The sequence below is a fragment of the Chinchilla lanigera genome, unplaced genomic scaffold, assembly GCF_000276665.1.
Source record: "Chinchilla lanigera isolate Chin_1 unplaced genomic scaffold, ChiLan1.0 scaffold00059, whole genome shotgun sequence".
Taxonomy (NCBI): Eukaryota; Metazoa; Chordata; class Mammalia; order Rodentia; family Chinchillidae; genus Chinchilla; species Chinchilla lanigera.
The window spans coordinates 14,427,339-14,451,368 of NW_004955460.1; the positions used below are offsets into that span (position 1 = coordinate 14,427,339).

The 24,030-nt window shown below is 46.6% G+C and overlaps 1 protein-coding gene across 1 annotated transcript; it reads left to right on the forward strand.

The window, feature by feature from the left end:
- Window positions 1-10,416: 10,416 nt before the first annotated feature.
- Window positions 10,417-21,594, forward strand: Nptx2 (neuronal pentraxin II). Its single transcript, XM_005397917.2, has 5 exons — window positions 10,417-11,004; window positions 12,710-12,926; window positions 17,511-17,755; window positions 19,262-19,441; window positions 20,267-21,594. The coding sequence occupies exons 1-5, from the start codon at window positions 10,579-10,581 to the stop codon at window positions 20,492-20,494; spliced, it is 1,296 nt and encodes a 431-aa protein (XP_005397974.1). The 5' UTR covers window positions 10,417-10,578; the 3' UTR covers window positions 20,495-21,594.
- Window positions 21,595-24,030: the final 2,436 nt, after the last annotated feature.

The following is a 24,030-nucleotide window of genomic DNA, read 5'->3' on the forward strand; positions in this document are numbered from 1 at the left end:
TTAATCTACTTTCTGTCTCCACAAACTTGCCTCTTACAGACATTTCATACACATGAAATTATATAGTACATGGACTTCTTTCACTTAGGATAGTTTCTTAGGTTCATCCATTGTGGTGGTTAGGGTGGAGTTTCAACTTGACTGGCTTTGGGATCCATGCTGGGGATTGGTGAGGAACACTTCTCACTGTGTCTGAGTGCGCCATGGAGACATGACCTTGAGGTCAGGTCTGGTCCCTTCCTCCTTCCCCCTGGCACTCTTCCCCTGCTCTGCTTCCTTCCCACAATGAACTAAACAGCTTCCCTCAACTCTGCCCTTCCCCCATGATGTCTCTGCTTTGGAGTCAGCTGACCACGGACTGAAATAATGAGCAAATTAAACCTCTCCTCCTTTAAGTTTTGGGAGTTGGGTACTGTGCCTCAGTGACATCTAATATATCCATGTTATAGCATGTGCCACTAGTTTATTTCTTTTCGTGGATGAGTAATATTCCATCGCACGGATATACTATATTTTATTTATGCATTCACCAGTTGATGGATGTCTGGTTTGTTCAGCATCATTTCATGTACTTGGTAGCCATTTGTATATGTTCTTTGGTAACTACCAGCTTATTTTTTATTCAAGTTAAGTACAATTGGTATAAAATGAACTTCATTTATTTAAAGCATACAAGTTGGTAAACTTTTAATGTGCATAATCCATGATACTATTGTCACAATCAAGACAATAAATAAATCTATCCTTCTCAGAAGTGTCTTTATGGCTCTCTATAAAATCTCCCTAGCCCCTCTGCATTATGTTACTGCATTTTAATGCTATCATAAAATTTAAAATTTCAGTTTACTATAATTATGTCATTTATATAATATTTCCTGTGCTCACTGTTCTTTTGCACAACCCATATTTCCACCTGGTATAATTTTTCTTATGTCTGAAATTTTTCTTTAGTATTTCTTGTGCTGTGGTTCTGCCAGCAATAATTTTTGGCTTTTCGATATCTTTACTTTGCTCTCATGTTTGAAAGATAATTTCACAGGGTTATAAAATTATAGATTGACATATTTCCTTTCAGTAATTTAAAGATGTTTCTCCTTTTCTTCTGACTTACAATATTTCCAACTAGAAGTTTGCTGGCATACTTACCTTTGTTCCTCTGAATATAGCGTAGCTCTTTTTCTCTGAGTATTTTATCATTCCCTCCCCTCCCAGATATTGTAAAGATTTCTCTCCTTATTAGTTTTAAGAAATTTGAGTATAAGATAGTCAAATTGGCACAGTTTTCTTCATATTTATTGTGGGAGGGGTTCGTTGAGCTCCTTGGATCTATGAGTTTATAGTTTGCTTCAATGTTGGAGAGTATTAGACCATTATTCCTTCAAACAATTCTGTTTCCCTTTTTCTCTCCTGTCATTCCATAACTCCATTTAGCTCACTGGCTTACTTTTAAGATTCTCATTCCTGTTAGTACATGTTTGTAGAACATAATGATTGCAGTCATGATGGGGAATTAGTACATATACATAAGACATCTTAATTCTTTTTATGTTCCCTTCTCCTCCTCTCCTTTCCCCCTCCCACCATGCTCGGTCCTCTTCCTATTTGCAAAAGATCTATTTTAGATTATTCAAAATATGAACAAGTATAACAGATACATAAAACCCAGAGAGGATGATACAGTTGGTATTGATGCAGCCTTACAGAAGAACAAGGAAGAAGCAATAGTCACAGGGAAGTAGGAAACAGGTGACAGTCAGAAGTTTTTTCATTCAAATTGTACCGAAATTATGTGATGTTAGACCAGTTCTTTATCTTTCTGGAATCTCAACATTCTCAACTGGCTGAACTCTGGTAATTGTTTCAAATGACATGCAAGGTTCCCTTCAGCTTACTTAGTGAAAACATTTTGGTTCTGGGTAAATTTTTGTGCAAGGAAAGGAAAAGAAAGGATTGTAATGTCATACTCTCACGTGCTCCTAGAATCTCTTCATTTTCTCCCTCCTTCTCTTCTTAATGTTCCTAGTTTGAACAATTTGAGCGCAATAGCATTAGAAATCTAGGTGATTTGTATTAATCCTCTCCCTGAAAACTACAAAGCTGAATTTAAAAAAAATTCCTTAAAGCCATGCAAAGACCTAACAAGATAGTAATAAATTACAGTGGAAATAAAGTGAATACTTAAACCTCATTGACCCAGTCAAGGGAATTGATTTTTTTATTGACTTAAATCCTTAGAGATAGTTGTGTTCCAGTGACTAGAAATTTCATGACATAATTTTCTTCATCCAATGGATGAGATCGTGACATAAAGAACAAAATCCATTTCCACAATGAATTCTTTATTTAATATTAGTTGTGTCCAAGGATTAGAATGTTCCATCTGAAATAAAATAGCTGTCATAATAGCATAGGGCTCAAGCTGTACTTTTAGATCATTAAACTACTTGACATGATTTCCCAGATATTATTTCACAGCCAGAAGTTTTTAAACAATATTCCCTAGCTTTCCACAGGTACCAGAAAAGATGTGACATTTTTCTGGGCAGGACTTCTTCCTCATCCTGCCACTTATGTTCTTGGTTTCTTTTCATTTTTTTCCAACAGTAAGGCATGTTGTGAAATTGAGTTTCAATATCATTCTTTTCCGATCCATCAGCTCGGACACTAATCACAGAGTAGGTCAATGCGCTAGCTTTTGTCAAAGGCATTTTAGTTTCAGATTTGTCAAAAAAGTCTTCTGAAAGTATGTGCTTACAAAGACATTTTATGATGATTCCACAAAACTTCACCAAGGTTGCTTTTAACATGGGCCAAGGGGACAAACAACTCCTTTGTATCTCCTAATTATCAATATCAACCCCCAAGTTTGGGAGGAACATAGAAATAACTTTTGTTCAACCTTTGTCAGTCTAAAGATTCCCCAAGAATTGCATTTAAGGGAAATGTTGTAGCTCTAAAATTGTGGTAACCATGGCATAGGCAATTCTGGAGGCAAACGAAATGTTCTTACTCTTTGCTTTGTATTTTAAAGATTCCGTTTGAAGTGTCTGTGAGTATGAATGTGCATCTCTGTGGCTTGGGTACTAATGGAGGTTCCATTAACGGTGTTAACTGCAGCGATAAAGAGAAGAGCGGAGGCTTTCTCCAAGGAAGAGTCTTTTAAAAACTACTCTCTGTTTTGGGCTCATTTCCCTCAAACAATGCTCTTTAAAGAATTTGCATTCTCTAGGGAGAGGTCATTCCTCAAAAGATGGTCAGTATTGGAGATCTTTTGTTTCTGTTCTTTTTTCTAGACATAGAAATTTCCAATGTGTCATTCCAATTGCTATATAGCGGTCTTGCCTATAATTTTCAGAAATAAACCAGGCCATTATGTAACCCTCTAGCTCAAGAAGTTAAGATCCTGATCATGGGAATAGTGTTTTGTGAAGGATATGGCCCCTGTACACAACAATACACTTTTTACAACAAATATTTGAGAATTTAAACACACCAGGCATTGTTTTAGCACAAGAGACACAGAAGCAAACAAAAACAAAGTCTATCCTTTATTATTACCAACTGATGTATTTCCTGGCCAGTTCAATCTATCAGATAACCTTCAGCAAGATTTGAAGTACTGTGAATTGCACTTAGGTAATAATCTGAGGGTTCAAGTTGATTGCAGCTGTAAAGAAAACAGCAGTCTCCTACCTCATCACTCACCCCACCACATCCTCCAGCAAACACATACATATTCTTTATACTTCCTGCCTCAGTGATTTGCAAACCAGGACACAGTACAATTTACTGGCTTAAAAATAAAGATTAAACATCAGAACATCAGCTGTGGTTTCAAGTAACATTGAATGCATATTTATTTTGTTATAAGGGTTTTTAAATGGAGAGCATTCTTTTTAGAGCCAAGATGAGGATGGCAAAGAAAAATCTGAAATATAAGAAGAAGAATGAAGTCTAAGCTTTGACCTAAAATATCACATATTGACTCAGATTCCTTTTTGCTTTCATATGTCGTGAGGATTTTTTTTTTGAATTAAATTGACCTTATCTGTCAAAGGTAAAGACTCCTGGCTGCAATACAGCCTTGTGCTTTTGTTCTCGAACCTTTTACTACTTTGTGTAGTTTTTGGGAAGCTAGCTTTTAAAACAATCATAAGATAATATTAGTTTCCTCAAAAGATGGGACTCACTTGACTTGGGGAGTTAAATAAAGATGATTTAACTGATTCTTGTTGAAGAAGAGAGGAAATCTTACTTGGAAAATTGATTTATTTAGACCTGCTTAAATTTAAAGGAAATGCCCTTCATCCTCGTCAACTTAGATGGGCTGTTCATTAGGTGGACCGAAATCACAGAGCAAAAGAAGAAAGAGTCTGGATGGAATGTGCTGCTACAATCTCTGCCACAAAAGCAGTGATGCACATGAAGGCTTTAATTCACTTCATGGGGTCTAGGGCTGAGTAGAGATGGCAACGGGACATCTGGATCACATTTGAACATATTTTCTTGATGGAGGCTGGTAATGGTACAATTTCTCTCTGATTAGCAATCTGAAATATGCAGTATCTTTGCACCTTTCACTCAGCGAAGAGGTTATCTCAGGTATGAACACCAGGATTCTAGGGGGAATAAATGATTCAGATGAGATCAAAGAGCTAATAAGAATTTTAGCCCAAAGCTCAAGGCTGCACTGAATCTAATCTGTTGAAAATAAACATCACCAGAGAACTTATTTTAGCTCAGACCCTCTAATGCCAATTGTTCATTGGACTCAGGACCTTTGATGGTGCCAGGAGAGAGGTCCATTTCTTTATAATTTCACCTTAACCCCATTGAGTGGTGTTATATTGTATAGCCTGCAGAAGAAAGTATGAACCCCCTTCTCACCATGTCTGTGACACTTCCATCTGGGTATCCAGATGGAAGAATCAGAAAGCTTGGAATGTGCAGACATTTCAGATACAAATTCTCACTTTCTTTTGCTCAATTAAAAGCAGAATATTGTTACTATTCACTTTATTCATTCTTGCAAGTAGCTATCCTAGTTGCCCAGTTAAACAATTACATTGTCCTCACTTGTAGATGATAGGTGAGTGATTTTTACTAGAAATGAGATAAATTTATCTTAAAGTATGCTTGGAAACAGTGAGCAGATTTGGAACAAAGGACGACAAGCCAGATATTACTAACCAATTATCTTATTTTTCTCAAACGGATTCAACCTTCCCTTCTTTTGCCCTCTCTTTCAGATTCCCTGCATTTCCTATCATGCACTTTACTGTCCCTTTGAAGGGATAATCTAATTCCCAACTTCTCCATAAAAATATTTATTTCCATTCTAACATGGTGACTTTCTTCTACAAAGTTGCATAACAGATTGTATGCTAAGCCAAACCTTCTTTTCTACAACACTATTATGACTGTGCAGAAATACACTCAATAGATTTAAGGAAAGAAGTAAGTACTTCAGACAGAAGTGGCCCACATGGAACTCACAGTTTAGTAGGAAAGATAATTATAATACAGGGCTTAAAGTATAAAGAGAAATAGTATACAATAAACTACCATTCTTTTAGTGTCATTTCAAACTGAGTAAAGCCAAGGTAAACTTTCTGTAGAAAGTGACATGTAAACACAGTAAGAATGGCATGTAAGAACGAGTGGGTTTTGTGGTTCTAGAAATGGAGAAAAGTTCATTCCAGATGTAGGAAACAACCTGAGCCCCAAACCTGGAGGAAAGAAAAAGCGAATCATGAGTGAAAAGTATCACTCCATTTTCACTGTTACAACCTCATTTATTTTGTGCTAACTGATACAATTGTCTCCTAGCTGAACTTTCCAATCTACATCTTTATTTTAGTTTATATTCTATTGCCAGGCTCTTTACTAGGAACCAAAGGATCTGAGTTCTGCCTTGGCCTTGCTGTTAAGTAGTCTTATGGCCATTTGACCTTTCTTAAACTGTTTCCTAGTCTTCAAAATCCTATAAAATCTCTTCCAAATCTCACTTTCAAGGATTCACACAAGCTCCCTATGTGTTTAAACCACATGGAGATATTGAGCTACAAATCTTTATCAGACTTAAGCCAATTTTGCAACTTGTAACTGGTGTAGAAGTGAGGCAGTATCTTAGTGTTTCTTAATATAGAGAAATTAAAACTATATTCTTGGATTTCTTTAGAGCAACCCAAGCTCATGAAGTCCCTACCTCCAGTCTCCTTCTACCTTACTCTACCATCTTTTACATTTAAAAACTGAGCTAAGATATTATCCTTGTTTATCTAGTGACTTATTCTATTGCTTGAAATCAGAGGATTCCACAAAGCTGTTTCTTGTTTGATGAAATCATGGGTAATATTAACAAACAATCCCCCAAACCATGGCTGTCCAGCTACAAGTGATCATCCCTTTGTGCAGGAACAGTTCTTGGAACTCAGTGTCCCGTGTCACATGCTCTCAAATTAAACCACAAACAGGTTATTCACAGCAAACTCAGATGCACTGAAGGAAGAAAATTTGCCTTATCTCAAGGGAATATATTTATTAGATCACTATAGCAATACAAACTCAGAACTGCTGAAATACCAATTTACAAATCTTTTAGTTGGGGCCAATGATATAGACTAGTGATATACTCTGTTAGTGTAGATGTCAAATAGTTCAGTATGACTGAATTTTCTGATTAAAGCTCAATAGCACTATGCTTCACCTTTTAAAAAAAATTCAGAGTGGGATATCTTTCTCTTGCTGAGACACCAGTAAATTTTCCTGAAGTTTTCACTTTCATTTCTCTAAGGATCTGACCTGTTCTTTCTCAAGATTTTTACCTTACTTACTCCTCAGTGACACTGTACAAAATAAAGGAAAATTAAAGTTTTGTTTTTATAAGGCATGTAATTCGGGTCTAGTTGCCATGGAAAAAATGGAAGGAAAGGACAATTATCATCTATTATGCACCTGACATATGCCAAAAATGTTCACATACATTGTCTCATTTGAGCCTGCAAAACATCCTTAGTAATACAGCAAGTAACTCCTTCACATAAGCAAATAAACTTTATTGGTAGCAAGTTTAGCTTTAATTTGAGGCATGAGAAAACTAAGTCAGGGAGGGCAAGCTATCCTTTCAAGGTTAAGTGGTAAGATATAAATCTGGACTGAAATAAGAGCCATTTTACTCCAAAGCTAATTCTTTCCACTCTTTAAGACAGTTTGGCCTAATGACAAATCCCATTCTTGAAAGGGTCTTAGCATTTTGTGCATAAAGAGGATTAGTCAGGATCCTCTGAAGCCTCCAACTCCTGTTTTATTGGCACTGAATCACACACACACACACACACACACACACTTTTATTTCCCCTTTGGACTGAAATTCAGCACCAAGGACAGTTCCTCGGACATGTTTACAGGGAGCTGTCCTTGTATTCTGTGTTAGGGAGCTCACACCCCCATTCTTGACTTCCCAAGTGGCCCTGAACAAGGAGGAAATGTAAAAAAAAAAAAAAAATAGCAGAAAATGGGAGCCTCTGACACCATGGAGGAAATTAGCACATTTCCCAGAAGACCAAAATAAAAATGCATGTGAGAAGAACAAGGGAGCTAAACAGATGGGGCAATAAATGGAGGTAGAATGAGCTCATCAGGATTCCCAGCACATGGTTGCAGTCCATACTGAGCTCTCAGCTGACCTGGGACCAGCAGACATAGTGAATGAGTGGGTGGTTACTACGCTGCAGCATCAGTTACACTAAAGGATTAGGTGGCGCTGATTCACTGCTGCAGATCTGTACGACTTTTCAAGTGGAGGAAAATCTGTAGGCCCTGGTCTGTGCCACTCACAAAACTATTCTCATGGGTAGCATGAGTCACACATGCAGGGTCTTTCTTGTGCTGTGAGTAAAGGATGTGCCATCATGTTGCTGAAAGTAGGTTTCAACCACGGTTGCAGCATCTGCTTGTATAAAGGTGTTACCTGCAGTATGACACAAGCAGCCTGCCTTTCCAAATATACCCTTGGCTACAGGTGGTTCCCAACACACAGAAAAAAACACGTTCTGAAGTCTCTGTCACATTGAACAGTTAGCTCTTCTTTTCCAAAACCAAGCCTTGAATATAGCCAGAAGGGCTGCTAAGAGTCTAGCCTAATTCCCCTATCATGTATACAAGGAAACTGAGGTCCAGACAGGAGAAATGCCTTGCCCAAAACTACTTAACTAGTGACAGTTGGTATTAGGACTCGAACTCCTCATTCCTAAACCAGCAGATTTTCCACTGCACTATGAAGATAAAATAAAACCCTAAATAGCATTTACCCTGTTAACTAAGCCCTCTAATTTTACTGCCTCCCGAGAAAATAACATCTCCAATGCCTGGCTCTTTCCATCTGGGCTTTGGCAATTTCACGATCACTTCTCACATTGGAATCTCTTTTAAGAAATTTAAGAGTAATTATTTTGGGATATATGCTATTTTTGTGTCTTCCCGTACACTGCCTTCTTTGTTCAGGAGGAAATTAGAATTCTGGAAATACACTAGATTTTATTTAATTATTAAATGAACAAGCCTCTATTTCAAGAAGCTGCAAATATGAATTATTAGTCTATGTCAAGAAAGGCTCTATGGCACTATATAGGAACAATAATAATCTATTGTCACGTCTAATTAAGATCTACCTAGGTGTATGAGTAAAAGAGCATCAAATTTATTAGTAGAAAATTGAAAGGTCACATTCTTATCTGGATAATTCTGAACACGTCTGAAGTTGTGGGCTTATTTAAACTTCCAGGGGCTGGGGATTTAGCTCAGAGGCACAGCGCCTGCCTGGCAAGCGCAACGTCGTGAGTTCGATTCCCGGTACCGGAAACAAACAAACAAACAAAAAACCAAGAACCTAAACTTCCAAAGTTTTCAAGCTCAAGTAGGAAGGATGTAGGAAGGAGTGTATTCAAGGTCATATTTACAAGGTGACACTGATGATACAGTTCAACAATGACAGTAGCCCCTTATTCCTCACATCCCCCACCCCGCAGCTTTCCCACTAACAAATATTCTTACCTGAATCATTCTTCCATGGTCCCCTGCTTTACATACTGTGTAGGCTAGGTTTCCTGCCTTTATTTTTTATCCTTGAAGAGATTTTCATGAATAGAACTTTTCTTATAATTTACCAACATTGTCCTTGAAAACCTCACAACTATTTACATAACAGAAGCTATTGTTTGAAGTGCAAAGCAGGTCAGAATTTGGTTTCTAGAGATTAATCACCGCAGTCTATTTTATATTATCATAATAATTTCATTTATTTTGATACAATTTGTTTTCAGCATCAACCTCAGCTTCTGTGCACAAGTGACAAATCCATTTGTTTCTGGTAGAATGGATAATGTGATTAATGACCTAGCAACAGGATTTCTTTAAAAACACTGAGGAAAAAAAAATAAAGATTTCCATTTTTAATGCACTGTAAGCCAGCTCAGCCAGTCGCTGTACTTAAAAAAAAAAAATCCTCTGAACTCGTTTGGAAGTCACGGGTAAGACTTTGAAACAAATGCGCCCCTCCCTTTCGGGGTTTTCGTGCATTATCTGTTCTCTCCAACAATCTGAGGGCCGTGGTCTCAACTGGAAAGGTGCATGCCGTGCCCCCACCACACCCCCATTTGCAAGGACAGGGCACTGCGTTGGACGTGGCACCGTCGCACGGAGTCCAGCGGGACACCCTCACAAGCGCAATAAGCTCACTGCCTAGAGGCTGTCGCTGGACACGCACAGCAGAGCTCTCGAGTGGCCCCGTGACTCAGGCTCCCTCGCCTGCGCGGGGGTCGCCTTCGTCCGACAGCGTGGGCGCCCGGTCCCGCCCCGCAGACCCGGAAGCGGCCAGAGCGGCCGGGTGGGGGCGGGGCCGCGGGGCCGTCGCGCTCCGGAGGCGGCCGTCGTGCGGCTCCTTCCCGCCCCGAGAGGGAAGAGGCCCACGCCCGCCGCGGGGGCGGCTCGCGTCCACGTCCGGGCCTCGAGTCCCGCCGCGGGCTGCACTGTGGGAAGTGGGTAACCTCCCCTTCAGGGTTTTTCGCGCCGCGCCGGAAGCCCGCAGCCACTCGTGGGCGCCCGGAGCCTCGCTGCTTCTCCTCAGCCCGTGAGGTCCGCATCCTCGGATGGGTTCCAGGAGCACCTGAGCCCGGGCGGCCGACGCTCGTCAGGGCACTGAGGTGATTTGGGGACCTAAGTGCTCCTGGGGGCCCCGGGACCTCGGACTCCCACCTCAGGTTCCGGCCCACGCGCCCGCCCAGCAGCCCCGCGCTGGGTGAGGAGCGCCCCAGCTCCGCCCCTGCGTGACGCGCACTCGACTAAGCCAATCAGAGCTCGCGGCGCGCGCCCCACGCGCCGATTCTCCCGCCCCCTCAGCTTAAGAAAGGGCGCGCGGGCTGAGCCCGGCCAGACCGCCGCGCGGGGCGGAGAGTAGAGTTGTGCGACGGCAAGTGGCCCTAGCTGGGCGGTCCAGGCGGCCACTCCAGCGGCCAGCGCCCCGACGGCGCCCGTCCTCCAGTTCGCGGATGCTGAGTTGAGCGCGGCGGCAGCAGCGGGATGTTGGCGCTATTGGCCGCCGGCGTGGCGCTCGCCGTGGTCGCCCGGGCCCAGGACAAGCCTGTGCCCGGCAACCGCTTCGTGTGCACGGCGCTGCCCCCGGAGGCGGTGCACGCCGGCTGCCCGCTGCCCGCGATGCCCATGCAGGGCGGCGCGCTGAGCCCCGAGGAGGAGCTGCGGGCCGCGGTGCTGCAGCTGCGCGAGACCGTCGTGCAGCAGAAAGAGACGCTGGGCGCCCAGCGCGAGGCCATCCGCGAGCTCACGGGCAAGCTGGCGCGCTGCGAGGGGCTGGCGGGCGGCAAGGTGCGAGGCTCGGGGGCCACGGGCAAGGACACCATGGGCGACCTGCCGCGGGACCCTGGCCACGTCGTGGAGCAGCTCAGCCGCTCGCTGCAGACTCTCAAGGACCGTCTGGAGAGCCTCGAGGTAGCGGCGCGTGGGGAATCTAGGGGGTAACGCCCTCGGCCCGTGGGGTGGAGGATCGGCAGAGAAGCGGGTGCATGGGCTCATCCGCGAGATGAGCTGAGTTTGGGGTGCAAGGGGAGGGTCTTGGTCTTACTCTGGACCTTACTTGCGTCGCACCTCTTTCTCCCGCTCTCCCTCATCTTCTTGTTGGAAACGAAAGGGTTAACCTCCCGTCCCCCCCTTCCCCGCCCCTGACCCACCGTGAACTTGGGAGGTCCTGGCTGGTGAGCCCGGACAGCCAAGCCAGGCGCGAAATATCCAGGGGTGAGGCAGCCGCTTTCCATTTCCTGAAAATGTCCACGAGCCAGGACGCGCTCTGCCTGGCTGTGCCAAGGGCTGCGAGGCTTGCTCCTGAGGTCAGGTGCCCTGGGCATCTGGTGTTTCCTTTTCAAATCGGGTCAGGCTAGACCAAAAGAGGTGAGGGTGGAGGTTGGGGGCGCTGAGAAAAGATAGCCCAGCGGGGTCACCTACGACCCCAACAAGCACATCTAAGTAAACCTCTTAACTTCCAAGGTGCTTGTTTACTGAGTTGGACCATTTTAAGGTGCCGTTCCCGATTGCTTTGGGGGAAGGGATCTTATCACCTTCTCTCCTTGAAAGATATCTGCAGTTTGGAACTTTGAAAGCGAAATCTTCCATTAATTTTCTTCTTTACTTTCCACCCTCTTTAAGAAGTGTGGACATTTCTGTTAATAGCGTTTATCAAAATACCTATTAGCAAGGCAAGGTTTGAATTACAGGTGGTAATTATTGCCGAACTGGTAGAGGGTTTCTTTTGGCATGAGAGCTAAATACAGTATTTCCAGCATCTGTACATCCCATGAGTCATTATGATTACTAACAGCTAACATTTGTTGAGTACTAAATATGAGTCAGGCATATTATTTAATATTAACTCCTGCAACAATGAGCAGTATGAGGTGGGTTCTATTTTCTGCAATTCATAATTTGGAGCACTTGGACACAGAGTGAGGTAAAGAGCTTACCAAAGGCTCCTGGCTTAGGCAGCAGCAAGCTGATGACAGAGGTGTAAGAGAAACAGAAATGATTTAGGAAGAGCATTAAAAACAAAGATTCCTGGAATTTAGACTCATGATATTTTATGCCTGTCATTTTTCAGTGGTATCTCTGCAAGCATAGTTATTTACCTAAGTGTCATTCTGGAACTTGGAGGCTGTTTTCATTTCTAGATGAAAGCTCACCAGCTTTGAGTATCACTGATTAATTCTGTAGGAAGAAAAAAATCCTCTCTGTATTTTGGTCTTTACCTGACATAGAATTATGGGTGTTAGTTTAAATTTTGACTTTTTAGTGAGAGGAGAAAAAGTTTTTTTTTTTAAGAGGGAAAATAAGATTCACAAGTTTCATATATTGCAGCAAAGTAATTCTTGTATGACTTTGAAATCCTTTGAAATCCTCTGACTTTGGAAATCCTTTCCCACCAAAAAAATTTTTAAAAGGCTCATGAGGAGCCTTTTGAGTCATTGGTACAATTTTTTTTTTTTTTTTTTTTTTTGGTTTTTCTCCGGTACATTGGTACAATTTAATGACGAGGTTTTGGAAGCTTCTCCCTGTGTGGTCAGGTCACTGGAGCTACATGTCACGATTTCTGCTCCACCGGCCTGAGTATTTTTTTCCCACATGCGTCCTCTCTTCCAATTGAAAGCTCCAGCTCCGCACCAATGCATCCACCACGGGGTTGCCCAGTGACTTTAGAGAGGTGCTCCAGCGGCGGCTCGGGGAGCTGGAGAGGCAGCTGCTTCGAAAGGTGGCGGAGCTGGAGGATGAGAAGTCCCTGCTCCACAATGAGACTTCCGCTCACCGTCAGAAGACTGAGAACACCCTGAACGCGCTGCTGCAGAGGGTGACCGAACTGGAGCGAGGTACACCGTGCTGTGCTTGTTTGTCTGTCTGGGAGAGGCCTGGTTTCCGTCCCCTGTGGTCAGACTCAGGACTCCAGTGTAGGGACAGGAGAGGGTTCATAGATGTTTGTGCAGATAATAAAGATGACTGGCAGTGATCATCTCAGGAACCAGCCCCAGCCCCGCTGGCATTGCCCACGGGAAACCAAATGACCTCAGGACCACCTTGGACAAACAGCCTGTCTCCGGCTTCCTCCTGTGTGGACGTTTCAGTCCCTTCTTCACTCACCCTTGCAGCAATTTCTGTGCATCTTTCTCTCCCCTCTTTACACTAAGGGAGGTAAGTATCTCCCGTGAGAGCCCGAAAGGGAGAGATGGAAGGCCCTAGATAATTTACACTGTATTAGCAAACCCCAAATTGCTGGGTGGCCTGAGTATATAATTTTAAGTTTGCTGGGAGTAGGTATAAGATTTTAATCTCAGGTGTACTCATCTGACACAGGCAATTTCTGATTACTCAGTTTCATGAATTGCTAGGGGAATGTCCAGCAGCAGATTGTCCAGTGACTTTTAATAACATTGGCCCAGGAGGGCCAGATGGAGAAGGGGGTGGGTTTCTGTTCCATCCCATGGGGCACAGGTCTCCTTCATCCCTTTTCTTTCTCTTCCACCAGTAAGGTCTATCTTTTCTTCCCTGCCCTTCTCAAAAAAAGGTGGTGTGTCTGATCTGCCTGACTTACATTGTCGAGTTTCATCTCTACCTGCCTTCTGCTTCTAGGTGACATCAGGGGACTCGTTAGGTCTCAGAACCTTCCCCAAAGGTAGAGAAGCTGCAGCTGAGGCTGTCTTGGCCTGGTGGGAGGGGAGGGCAGCATCTAGCCACAGGTGAGCATGGGTCCCTCCACCCAGCCATAGCCATGGTATGTCCTTGGAGCATTTGGGCCATGGAACAAGCATTCACTCTATGGTTATTTTGTGCCTTGGGTGGAATGGCCATAGAGCCAGAGGAGAGCTTTGCCAGAGACCTTGAGGGCCAAGTTGCTACAAGGATGGGTTAGTGGAGTAGTGCCAGGCAGTGCACTGACTCTTTTACTCCTGGAAGGTCCAGTTTCCTGATAGGAGTACCCATTTCACAGATGAGAAAAGTGCTCACTTCTTAGCCAGATAAATGTCCTTTGGGGAGAGAGGCTAAAGAAGTGTGGGCCGCTTGCTGGGGAGCTACAGTGACAACATAACCCCCCCAATTCTTTTTGATTCAAGACCAGTGCAAGTACCATGTGGCCTACCTCACACTCCTTCACCATGGCTTTGGTCAGCAGGAGCTGCCCCTTTGGACTTTCTCTCCCTCCCAGCCTGTGCACAGGCAGAAGGAGATAGGACTCGGGCCCACCAATCCTGGTTTTGGCACTGACTCTCTTCATCCTCATTTGTCACTGAAAGCTCTTAGCGCTAACTGTCCTGGAAGGGAGTGGGGGTGGCGGTGCCCTGGTGGCCGTTCTGGCAGAGGACTGGCCTAGAGGAGCAGCTCAGTTACATGGTCTGGTGTCCTTCAACCTGCTGTGGGAACTCTGGAATCCTTCCATGTGCCTTGCCAACTCAGTTCTGGGATGGATCTTTAAGAAAACTGACCATTTGCTGAGCAGTTTGTTTGCTGGACGGTTGGGTTTACATTGGTCCTGTTGGTGACCATTGTCTAGGGACACGTAAATGCCCAGCCCCCTAGTGTGCTCTGAGTGGAGAATACACCAGGTTCCTTGGAAGCATCCTCCTGAGCACAGAGGAGGTAGACCCCAACCATGTAGGAAGCGGGGGTCTTTGGGGGGATCTCTGGCCTATGAGCCATCACCCTGTGCCTGTTCTTGGCCAGGTGCCCGTGAGGGGGGCGGCTCCACACTGTCTTCTCTAAGCCCTGCAAGAGCCCTGTGGGAGGTACTAGTGACAGATGAGGGACTGAAGTCTCAGTCAGGTGATGCCTGCATTCCCTCAGGGCTGGGATTGAGAGGGGTGACTCCGGAGGAAGAATGAAGGCTCCTGCCTTGCTGGGCTAGGGGCTACTGTGAGCCCAGCAGGCAGCATCCAACTCCTGCATGTGGGTGCTCTTGCCCCCTTGTTCCCAGGATGCCCATTTTCCTTTGTTATGAGACCTGCTCATTGGAGTCTGGGCCAGCTGGCCAGGCGCAGCCCTGCTCACTGCTGAAAGCAGCCTTGGCACTGAGAAGACCAGAGCCGGCTCCCTGTAGCCCCAGGCTGCCTGCCCCCCTCCTTGGGCTTGTCCGCCACCTGCAGTTTCTGATTTATTGGTCAGGCTCTTTAATTCCTTAATTGGTTTTAACTAAGTTTCCTGTGAACCTCCAAGCTGTTTTATTCAAATAAAGGGCGCCAGCTTTCAGGGTGTGGATCCCCTCTTATGCCCCTCGGCTCCCCCAGCTCTAATTAAATCTATGTGTTGTCACCAAGCTAACGATATTACTGATACTGAGTCTTATTAAATTGGAAAGCCTGCCCACCTGCAAGCATAGAAGCCATTTCTCTTTATTAGATAATGATGCCTTCATTAAGAACATGGCCATTTGCCACTTGAAGATTAAGTACTAGTGGCTCCACGTAGTGGGAAGAGGGACTTGCAGTCCCTGCTCTGTGATTTACAGGCTATGTGACCTCGAATAAGTCACCTCACTTCTCTGAGTCTCGGTATTTCAGCTCTGTCACCTGGAAAACCAGGGGGTGGGGGCTACTTTTCCCTGTTTTTCTTCAGTCTGATGAAGGGCCAGCCCCTGCCCTTCCTCTGCCAAGGCTTCTCCACTTCCTGGGTGCCCAGGTCTTTCTAGCCTTTGGAAGATGCTTTGTGCCATCACAGGCACAAGCATGTACTTGCTGCGAAGCCCAGATTCTGGTGTCAGTGACATCAGAGAGACTGGAAGGGTGATCTGGGCCCGTTGTTCTACCCAGAAACCCCTCCTCAGATGGACATGGTCCTTTACCCTGATGGAAACCAAATTTGGGGGATTATGGTAGAAAAAGGTTACCCAGCCAGCTGGTTCCTGTGGGTGCTTGTTGAATGAGTGGAGGGTATTTAGGTGCCTTGCTGGCAGGATCTGGTCCCCAAATAAGAGGAAAGCTTTGGCCATGACAGCTCACAGAATCAGTGTTTTCTTGAAAACTTTGGTCTCTTGATAAGAGGGACTGGCATTATCAAAGTACTCTTGAACTTAAACCAAGACTACACTGAAAGTTACCTAAATCCACTTTAGAGTTTGTTGTCCAGGATTTGGAAAGTGCTGTGTACACGGGAGTGGCCTGGGGAGAAAGAGCATCCTTATTGGTCCTGAAAAGTTCTGGAAGCAGGTGTGTTCACCTGAGTTGGGGGAATTCCTCTGCATGGATATGCCTCCCCTGGTTTGGGACTACAGGAAATTACCAAGAAACAGTCCTCTCTTGGGCAGGAAGGGGCAAATGGGAGTAATAAGATTACAGAAGGGATTTAGGTAGCCACTTCTGAGTTGTTTGTAGTGTCAAGACCTAGAGCCCAAGTCTTTTGCCTCAGTGGTGGTGATTATTCAATATGACAAAGTGACACGGTCTTACTCACTTGCTAAATGTTTACCAAGTGCCTGGGTCCCTGTGAAACTTTGCATCTCCAAGCCCACGTACTATGGATTCCATACACTGCTTCTCCACAGAAAGGCTGAGAGCTCAAGGAAAGATCCAAGGAAACAAGACTTGGCTGAGGATTTTCTGGCTTGGTGAAACAAGAAAGTCAAACTTATCTCTGCCTACTTCCTCAGTCTTTCTAATCACCAGATATGACTAAAAAAAGAGGGAGTACTAAGAGAGACCAGAGATTTTTCCCACTGCATTTAAAGAAGCTTCTTTTTCTAAGCCTCTTTTCGTGAAGGACAGAACTAGTGTCAGGTGTAATGGTGCACACCTGAAATCCTAGTACTCAGGAGGCTGAGGCAGGAGGATAGCAAGTTTGAGTCCAGCCTGGGCAGTTTAACAACTTAGCAAGATCTTGTCTCAAAATATAAAGTCAGGCACATGCTTATAGTCTTACCACTCTGAAGCATGAGGATTAGAAATTTGAGCCTAACCTGAGCAATTTAAGGAGATGCTACCTCAAAATAAAAATTTTAAAAAGGAAAGGACCTGTAGTGCAGTGATAAACCACTCCTAGGTTCAATCCTTAGTACCACAAAAATAAATAAATAATCCCTAGCACGTCAAGTGCATTACCCACAAAATATTTCTTTCCCCTCTTTTCTTACCCACACTTCCTTGGGGCCTCAGACTTCCTGGTACCTCTTCATGGAGTTCTCATCCACACAACTTTCTCTGTGACATACCATCACTCTCCCTCCTGCAGAGTCCCTTCCTGCCCTTTCAGCCACCGCCTGCTGCTGGTTTCCTTCCTGCCTTCCCCTCCAGGATGTAAGCCTCCTGGAGGCAAAGACTGTCTCTGGGACTGCTGGACTTTAGCGCTTTGAATAGTGGCTGGCAGGTGATGGCGCCCAGTCACTCTAGGAACTGCCTGAGTGTGTGTTGTGGGTGAGACTTGCTGGGGGTTGGGTGGCCTAACAAGCTGTGGCCTGTCTTCTCTCTACCTAGGCAACAGTGCATTTAAGTCACCAGATGCATTCAAAGTGTCCCTCCCTCTCCGCACCAACTACCTGTATGGAAAGATCAAGAAGACGCTACCCGAGCTATACGCCTTCACCATCTGCCTGTGGCTGCGGTCTAGCGCCTCACCAGGCATCGGTACCCCGTTTTCCTATGCCGTGCCCGGGCAGGCTAATGAGATTGTGCTGATAGAGTGGGGTAACAACCCCATTGAGCTGCTCATCAATGACAAGGTGAGGCCACTTGGTGCAGGCTTGGGCACTGTGAGAAATGGACACCTGGGGAGGGAACAGTCTGCCCCTGGCCAACCTGTAACACAGCCCAGCAATCCCAGCCACAGAGTGGGGGCCACAGGAAATGGCCAAGGAATACAGTTTCCTCCACATCAAGGAGGTAGCTGTGTGCTGAGTTGGTCCCAGTCTGCGGTATGGCAGAGGAGCAGGGGATGGGAGTGGGGAGAGTGGTAGTTTATGGAGATCCAATCTGTGAGTCTGGCCAGGAGGCAGCAGAGGGTCCAGGCAGCCAAGGAAGGGAGGAGCAGAGAGCAGGTCTCTGTGTGCAGGGGCTGGGCAGTTTAGAGAGCTCAGGTTCATAGAGATGTAATTTACATACAGTGAAATTTACCCCTCAATACACATTTCAGCCAGTTTCAACAAATATATACAGTTGTGTAACCAGCATCACAATAAAAATGGAAAACAGTGCCACCTTCTCCCACCCCAAATTCCCTCATGTAAATTCCTGCTCTGGCTTCATGTAGCCCCTGCCCCAGCCCATGTTCTCGACCTACAGTCTTGCTTTTTCCAGAGAAAACGGCCCTTTTGGGTGAGCACCCACGAATCTGATCCCCCCAAAAGATCAGCTGTGGACCTCCCAGAACCTTTAGCAGCCCCCATTTCAAAACTTTTCTTCCAAAGTTGACTAAACGTAACAAAAGCACAACCTTTTGTCCTCCTGACTGGATTTCAGCATTTGAATGTGTACACCAGCTCCCTGGCTGCCCTAGCTACCAAGAGGGTGTGGGCTGGGGCTAGCGGGCGAGGGGTACAGCCCTGTCCCTCCCTCTGGGGACTTCCCTGCCCTGCCCTGGGTAGAGTTTGTTTAAATTGGAAATGCTGTGGAGCCTGCTGAGGATTAATTGCTCTAAATAACCCAGTAGGACTGAGAATCTTGTTTTCTTCTCCATTGAGACCTCTTGTAAACATCTAATTCCTGGAGGGAGGCTTTGGGTTGCTAGGAGACCAGCAGTAACAACTGGGCAGCCCAGAGCTCCCAAGCCTACCTTCAGTTCTGTGTGTGGTCTGTGTGCATCCCCCTCAGCCCTCACATTGACACCCTCCAGCGCTCTGCCCAGGCAGGTGGCACACACACCCCAGCACAGGTCCCTGAGCGACACCAGGGACATTTGGGGCTCTGCCTGAGAAGAGAAGATCCCTGCTCTGTTTCCAAGGAAGCTGGTACAGGGGAATCCTGACTTTAGGTTCTGTGCAGAGAGCTCAGGGCCAGCTAAGGAGGCTCACCCCCATGTCTGCTCAGTCCTCAGCTAGCGTAGGGACTGTGAGTGTCCATTTCACACCGGAGGCTCATGCTGAGGCTGCCCCCCTCTGAGGGAGGGTGTCACCCACAGAGCAGAGAAGGAGGAGCTCTGGAGGCACCTTGGCTTGGGACTCGCAGGTGGCCTTCCTCTTCAGGCACCAGGGGTGTTGCGCACATCCTCACCTGCATGTGGCCACCCACAGGTTGCCCAGCTGCCCCTGTTTGTCAGTGATGGCAAGTGGCACCACATCTGCATCACCTGGACGACGCGGGACGGCATGTGGGAGGCTTTCCAGGATGGAGAGAAGCTTGGCACTGGGGAGAACCTGGCACCCTGGCACCCCATCAAGCCGGGCGGGGTGCTGATCCTCGGCCAGGAGCAGGTGGGTGCCCTCCAAGGGGCCAGCCAGTGTGGCCTGATGGTTGCCCAATAGGGACAACCCCAATAGGGATGCACTGGGGACACAGCCAGCCCTGGCAGAGACCAAGTTGGGCTGGTGGGTTCAGGCAGATTGCTAAATCACGCTTGACACAAAGGGGTAGGGCTGCCCCTGTGGTCGTGAGGCCATCTTGTCACTCAGGCTCCAGCTTCATTCTGGGGCTGGGGCTGCAGAGGGCATCTCGATGTCCCTCCAAATCTCTGCTGGGTTTGCCTGTGCCTGGGGCGGAAGTGACTTGGGTTGCTACAGCTGGTGTCTTCTAGGAGCTACTTGCTAGGGGTCCTGTGCTGGACTTCCAGCCCAGGGCACTTAGGAATGCCAGGTGCTCAGTATGTAGGGGTGCGGGGAGGAGCGGGGGAGACCTGGGACTGCCCCAGGAAATGTACCATCCAGGTGAGGAGAGCAAAAAGTTGTATTTGAGGTGCTTTGGGGCTTGAAGTCTGATCCCTTCCTAGCCCACTCCCCTCCTCTGCGCTCTGACTGCTAGTGCCATGAGTGGCTCAGAGTTAGGAGACAACAGCTGTAATTCTAGTTTGGGACAGATGTTTCCTTCATCTGGCCTCAGTTTCCCCTGTACAAAATGAGTGGTTCAAGTACAGCTGTTTTGGAGGCCTGGTACGCCATGGAGTCTCAGAACCTGTGGAATCTCTGGTCAGAGTAGGGGAGTCGGGGAAATGTCCCAGCCTCATCCCCCATCTTCCTGGAGAATTAGCACGCGTGTGTTTGTGAGCCTGCCCTGATGGTGGATGTCCTGTCCCCATTTCCCAGGACACTGTGGGCGGCAGATTCGATGCCACACAGGCGTTCGTGGGAGAGCTCAGCCAGTTCAACATCTGGGACCGTGTCCTTCGCGCACAGGAAATTATCAACATCGCCAACTGCTCCACGAACATGCCGGGCAATATCATCCCCTGGGTGGACAACAACGTGGATGTGTTTGGAGGGGCTTCCAAGTGGCCGGTGGAGACCTGTGAGGAGCGCCTCCTGGACTTGTAGCCACCTTCTCTGTGTCCAGGAGGGCAGGACCAGGCTGTCCCTGTGGGGACGTCAGGGCCATGTACTCCCCCGTTGAACTGTGTAAAACCTCTTGCCCCAATGGCTGGGACCCCAAAGCCCAATCCCAGGGAATTTGTAAGACTGATGCCAGGTGACATCATTTGTCACCGGCTTACCTGTTCCTTCCCAAGATTTTGGTTTTGGGGGATGGAGGGGTAGTGCCAGAATCCCCTGAGTAGAAGCCCCAAGCCACAGTGGGCAAGCAGCTGAATTTCTGCCGGGGGTGATGTCCATAAGCCCCTCTCCAGAACCTGTAAATGCTAGCACAGCCCAGTCCTGCCCGTCCTCCCGGATCCCTGCTGTCCTGTGTGTACCTTCTGTGTGTGCCTTCTGTGTAGAGTGCATCCCTGCTGTCGGCTGAGCACGCAGCAAAAGCAGCCGCTCCCTCCCCCGTGTCCTGTGCATTGAGCCTCTGGCTGTGAGGAAGTCTAGCTGGCGGAGGGCCAGACGCCCAGACAAACCCCATCTTTCCCAAGGCGGGGTGAGAGGGGGCCCCAATGGAGAAGAGCCACAACAGCTGTCCCTGCCCCTCTGCCACTGCTTCCTCAGTCCCATGCTTTGATGGAATCACTCATCTGGTGCCAAAAGTTCATGTGCAGCTTCTACAACCATTCAGTGTGGCCTGGGGGCTTTATTTTTCCCCATCAGAGAAGAACAGCCATTAGAAAGTTCCCATTTTTTACATTTTGCCCACTGTGAGGAGTGTGTCCACTTTTAATCCACGTTGATTCCTGTAAGTATCTGTCCCCATCAATTGTTTCCCCAAAGAAGTTTTAAGAAAATGGATGTCATTTAGCCGATATTTGCTCAGTGACTCCGGGATGCTTAATATATTGTAATTTATTTTAAAGAGAATGTGATTAAGTGGGGAAATTTATAAAGCTAAATATTATATATTTTATTTTTCATACCTGTTTGAAGTGCAAATTTGTGGAAATTCCATTCATAGGACCAAGTTGACATGCCCATCCTGACACTGTATGCCGTAAGAACTCTTGTGATGATGGAATTTTGATTAAAGTGCACTGGAAGATGTTTCAGGCTTTGTTTTTCCCTGCCTGGGTCCAAGGGGGGAGCACACGTTTGTTGTGGTTGCCTGGGCCCCATACCAGTGGGCACACTCAGACCTGTGTCTGGAGGACTCGCAGCTGAGGATGCGTGGAGGAGGATGTGGTCCAGGTGTATCCCATCCTCCTTCAATGCCAGACTGGGGTTGCCCAGCAGGTTCTGTATCCCCAGCCCATGTCCGTCTTTTCAACCGGACAAGAGGACCCTGAGCTACCTCAGGTGTGACACCTGTTCAGCACCTACTCTGTGCAGCATCCCTTCACATCGCATCTCGTTTGATCCACCTGACAGTCCCCTGGAAGTGCTCAGCCCGGTTCACAGGTGAATGCACAGAACAATTAAAACTGCCTTTGGCTCCTGTAGCTAGCAAAGGAGAGGCCCAAAGTCACAATGAGCCTGTGGCTCTGAAGCTATAGCCCTGTCGCTTCAGCCACATGCCCCCTCACCTCTGCCTTCTGGTCCTTGACTCTGAAGAGCCTCCTGCCACTGTAATCCCCACAGAGCTCTCTGTGTGCCTGCCGGACCCTAGCTGGCATGTTGAGAGTCTATGTGCCTCTACTTTCCACTTTTATATTTCTACTCTTCCTTGGCAGCTGTGGAATATAACTTAGTTTGCCTCTGTCCCAAGGAACAATGTCAATTACTATTATAAGAGGGTAGGGTCTAATCTAGGGCCACCTGACGTTGTAAGCCAGATGTGCTTGGAGACTGAGGCTGTGATGGGAACTGTAACCTCTAAAACCAAGACCGGTGAAGTCCGTTTGCAATGTTGTGAATTACAACTTGGTAGGTCCTGAATGTCATCAGAGTTGGGCAGAGCCTTAATTAGGCCAGACGCCCTGTTTGGGGGCCTTTGGAGCCCAGTGTGCTGAAGCCAGCTGGAGAGCAGTTTATTTTAAATGCCCTTTGTAATGGAAACATTGGCTAGTCAGACCTCCCTTGAAGCGGTGCCCAGGGGGTTTCTCATTTTCTGTGTGTGAGGGGCTGAGCTGACCTGATTCCCTGGCCCTGCCTCCCATAGCACCGACTTTGTACCTTTGGCTGAGTCAGATAGCTTCCTGCAACTGGGAGAGTTGGGCCTGGAGCATGGAACCAAAATCCTCTTTACTCACCAGTCCTAAAGAAGAGAGGACCCACCTTCCCTAGCTGTTGCTTTCTATCACTTTCCCTTCCCTGGAACGCAATACCCAGCATCCAGAACTTAAAAGAGAGATATATTTTGGCTTACAGTTACAGAAGTTTCAGTGCATGGTTGGCAGGCTCAAACACAGCAATGGCATAGTGAGAGGCCCTGGGAGGAGGAAAGCAGCTCGCGTCATGGTGATCAGGAAGTAGAAAGGGAAGGAAAGTCTTCAGGGAAGGGTGTCTCCCTCCTTGTCATGCCCCCAGTGACCCACCTCCAGCCAGGCCCCACCTCCTAACAGCGCACTCAGCTGCTGCACCTCAGTGGATGAATCCGTACAGAAGTATAGCATTCCCATGATCAATCTAAAAGCCCGGCCTCTGAGTGCATCAGAGTTTAGAGGGCCATTCTAGATCTAAACCGTAACATTGCCTCTTACTGCATGCAGGGTGATGTTTTACCTACCGGACGCAAAAGCAGAAATGAATCATCCTTTCAGTCTGATGAGTTCCTTGTGTCTTGAGCTTCCCATTGGAATGAGACCCAAGGCCTCATTTTCCCCACTCCAGACCCTTAACCTCTGCCAGAAGTTGGAAAGCACCTTGATGGGGAGCGGGGTTTTCCAGTAAGGGTGAAGGAGAAAGCGTCCTGGATAGTGGGATATTCTGGTTGATTAAGGATTGCTATGGAAATGAGTCCAATGATCCATAATTACTGAATCAAAAAATGATAAAATGCAGCTAAAACGGAGGGTACCAGGGAGCAGGTCTCTGTTAAGAGGAAGGCAGGCTGGGAGTCATCACAGCCTTGGGCCGCCCACACCCACTTTCATGGTGTAGAGAGTCTTGGAAAGAAAGGGTGTCCCCTGGTGAGCACGATGAGACCGTTCTGCCAAAAGATATTTGGGACACTACTGTATGGTGATCACTATTCTGAACACTAGAGAGACAACAGTAGGGAAGACAGTCGAGTTTTTAAAAATAGAGATTGACTCCAGGGAGAACCTATATGTAGATAAGAGACAAATATATGGGGTGTAATAAAAAATATGAGTGTTTAAATTTTTTAAAGTATATATATTGTGGTAAAAGACACATTACCATTAATTCCCCTTAAAATACCCCTCCCTTCTTCGAACACACTTATCCCATCGTTCTGGCCAGTTTTTTTTGGTGTTTTGAGAAAGTGCCTCACTATGTAGTTCAGGGTGGCCTTGAACTCATTATGTAGCCCAGGTTGGCCTCTACTCAGCCCTCCTCCTACCTCAGCCCTCCAAGTGCTGGGA